The sequence below is a fragment of the Acanthisitta chloris genome, unplaced genomic scaffold (assembly GCF_000695815.1).
Source record: "Acanthisitta chloris isolate BGI_N310 unplaced genomic scaffold, ASM69581v1 scaffold4793, whole genome shotgun sequence".
Classification (NCBI taxonomy): domain Eukaryota; kingdom Metazoa; phylum Chordata; class Aves; order Passeriformes; family Acanthisittidae; genus Acanthisitta; species Acanthisitta chloris.
The window spans coordinates 14816-15166 of record NW_008665275.1 but is presented as its reverse complement, the minus strand read 5'-3'; the positions used below and the strand labels follow the sequence as shown (position 1 = coordinate 15166).

Genomic DNA, 351 nt, shown 5'->3' with positions numbered 1-351 from the left:
CTGATCCGCCAGGCCCTGGCTGACTCCCTGAGCCTGGAGCTGCCTGTGGAGGGGGATGATGCCCTGGCACCCAAGGCGGGGCTGGCGCCCAGGACCAGTGCAGCAGCAGAGGAGAGAGAGACCACGTCTGTGCTGAAGTCCCGGATTCTGCCAGAGCTGCCCGTGCCACAGACCAAGCCTGCAGTCCCCAGCACACCCCCGCGCTCCCCCCTGCCGAAGGTGCTCCGTGCTGTGCCGCCAGCTGAGGACCCATCCAGTGTGTACTCAGAGCCCCTGGACTCGGTGAAGGGCCTTCGGCCCTGGCTGGACCCGCTGTACTCAGACCCCGTGGACAGCAAGCCTGCGAGCAGG

At 67.8% G+C, this 351-nt stretch overlaps 1 protein-coding gene across 1 annotated transcript in view; it reads left to right on the top strand.

The window, feature by feature from the left end:
* Window positions 1-351, top strand: part of LOC103799342 (docking protein 1-like) — a 3300-nt gene that overhangs the window by 2384 nt on the left and 565 nt on the right. Inside the window, exon 4 of the mRNA XM_009071651.1 lies at window positions 1-342. This exon is cut by the window's left edge and continues 10 nt beyond it. Coding sequence (XP_009069899.1) covers window positions 1-342 — 342 coding nt within the window. The remainder of the gene's footprint in view (window positions 343-351) is intronic.